Genomic DNA, 1,896 nt, shown 5'->3' with positions numbered 1-1,896 from the left:
TGGGAACCTTCTATGACAGATGCACAACTATGTTATTTAATCTTCATATCTCATGAACATTTAATAAGAAAACACATAAAAATAAAAAAGAGTGAATCCAAAATATCTACATCAAATTACTGATAAAGCCCAAGGAAGTGAAGATGCAGGGCTTATCTGATGGTTCTCTGAGAGTAGCATGCCCTGTCTGTCTAATATCCAGTGTTCACACTCTTGAGAGTTAAGCCTAAGGGAGAAGAAGCCGTTTGCTTTTTTTATATATTGGACTAGGAATTAACTATGATTATTTCCCCTTATGAATATGCAAATACACTACTGCTTGTTGAAATAAATACAGAAAAGTTTGCATGTACGTATACAGCTCTTCGCACTAACGTGGCTGTGTGAGCACATCCCTCAGCATGGAATGGATATGGAAAATCCTCTTCCTGCTCACAGTGGCCACAGGTAAGGGTCCCAGTCCCTGGAATGAGAAGGGAACACGGCCCAGTCAGGGAAGTCCTTCCAATCCAATCTCTGCCCACAGGTGTGGACTCCCAGGAGCAGCTGGTGCAGTCTGGGCCTGAGTTGAAGAAACCTGGGACATCAGTGAAGATCTCCTGCCAGGCATCCGGATACACCTTCACAAGCTACTATATGCACTGGGTGCAGCAGCGTCCTGGACAAGGGCTCGAGTGGATGGGAAATATTTACCCTGGTAATGGTGGTACAAACTACGCACAGAAATTCCAGGGCAGAGTCACCCTCTCTGCAGACAAGTCCACCAGCACAGCCTACATGGAAATGAGGAATTTGACGCCTGAGGACACAGGCACATATTTCTGTGCGAGAGACACAGTGTGAAAACCCACATCCTGACTGTGTCAGAAACCGAGGAAGAGGAAACTGTGCTGGGTGAAGAGATTACTGGAGAGTTTAGGCCTCTTAACTTTTTCTGCAGAGTCATGTTTCTGAGATTTAGAAGGAGGCTCCAGGCTCAGGATTTATTTGAAAAATCTCAGTATATCCCTTTATCATTAAGCAATAACCAATAGAAGAAGCACAGTATTCTCCTAGACTCCTGTATTCTTACTATTTTTCTTCAGGATTGTCAGCTGGAGATTTCCAGTTGCTACAGAAGAACCACATGTAATTATATCATGTGTGATTCATGTTCTAGCATTCTAGGTCTTTCCTTAGTAGCACCAACTTTTCATTGTTTACTCAATGTTTATACAAATATTATTCCAACCTTGTTCTTGAGAAAAAGCAATTAAATGAAAGACGATGTTCAATTTTATTTCCACTTATCTCAAAAAAAAAACAAGGTAGGAAAAACGAAAAATGTGTGAAATATAGGCTAATTACAATTGGCGTACATGTAAAAATATGACTTTTTTTTAGTTCTGCCTGTTGTTGTGAATTTGGGAGAGTTACTTGCTCTGAAATATTTTCTTTGAGCACTTATATTTGTAAAATGAAGCTGATCCTTTCAATTCTGGGACCCACATAGCAAAGTTCGTGTATTTGCAACTTAAATTCGTATCAATGATATTTCTATCACAGTTGTGTGAAGTTTGGGCATATTTGGAGTTATGTCTTTGCACATTCTTATAAATTCTGTGTAATAGCAAGAAGTTCTTTTCTCTGATATCAACTGTCAGTGTTGGCAAGATCATCTCCTGCTGTATATGTGGAGCACTGCTCAATGAGCATATTTGCATCTCTATAATCTTGAGCTGGAATTCTGCATTAAATGAAGTTTTTTTTGTGAAAGTGGACACAGTGACATTTACTGCTTTGGGCTTTGGATACATATGGGGAGTGAGGTATCAACCAGGGTTGATAAGTCAAATGCTCAACCTGCTTGACATAGCTCTGACCCCATGCTGCAAACCTATCATCTCAAACAAGATG

General features: G+C 40.1%; 1 gene segment (V, D, J or C); it reads left to right on the top strand.

The window, feature by feature from the left end:
- The first annotated feature begins 364 nt into the window (after positions 1-364).
- LOC126015717 (immunoglobulin heavy variable 1-46-like) lies at positions 365-843 on the top strand. The segment is given in 2 exon segments: positions 365-447; positions 527-843. Coding segments are annotated over 2 exon segments (363 nt in total).
- The last annotated feature ends 1,053 nt before the right edge of the window (positions 844-1,896 follow it).

Source organism: Suncus etruscus, chromosome 8 (genome assembly GCF_024139225.1).
Source record: "Suncus etruscus isolate mSunEtr1 chromosome 8, mSunEtr1.pri.cur, whole genome shotgun sequence".
Classification (NCBI taxonomy): domain Eukaryota; kingdom Metazoa; phylum Chordata; class Mammalia; order Eulipotyphla; family Soricidae; genus Suncus; species Suncus etruscus.
This window is presented reverse-complemented; position numbering and strand designations above follow the sequence as displayed.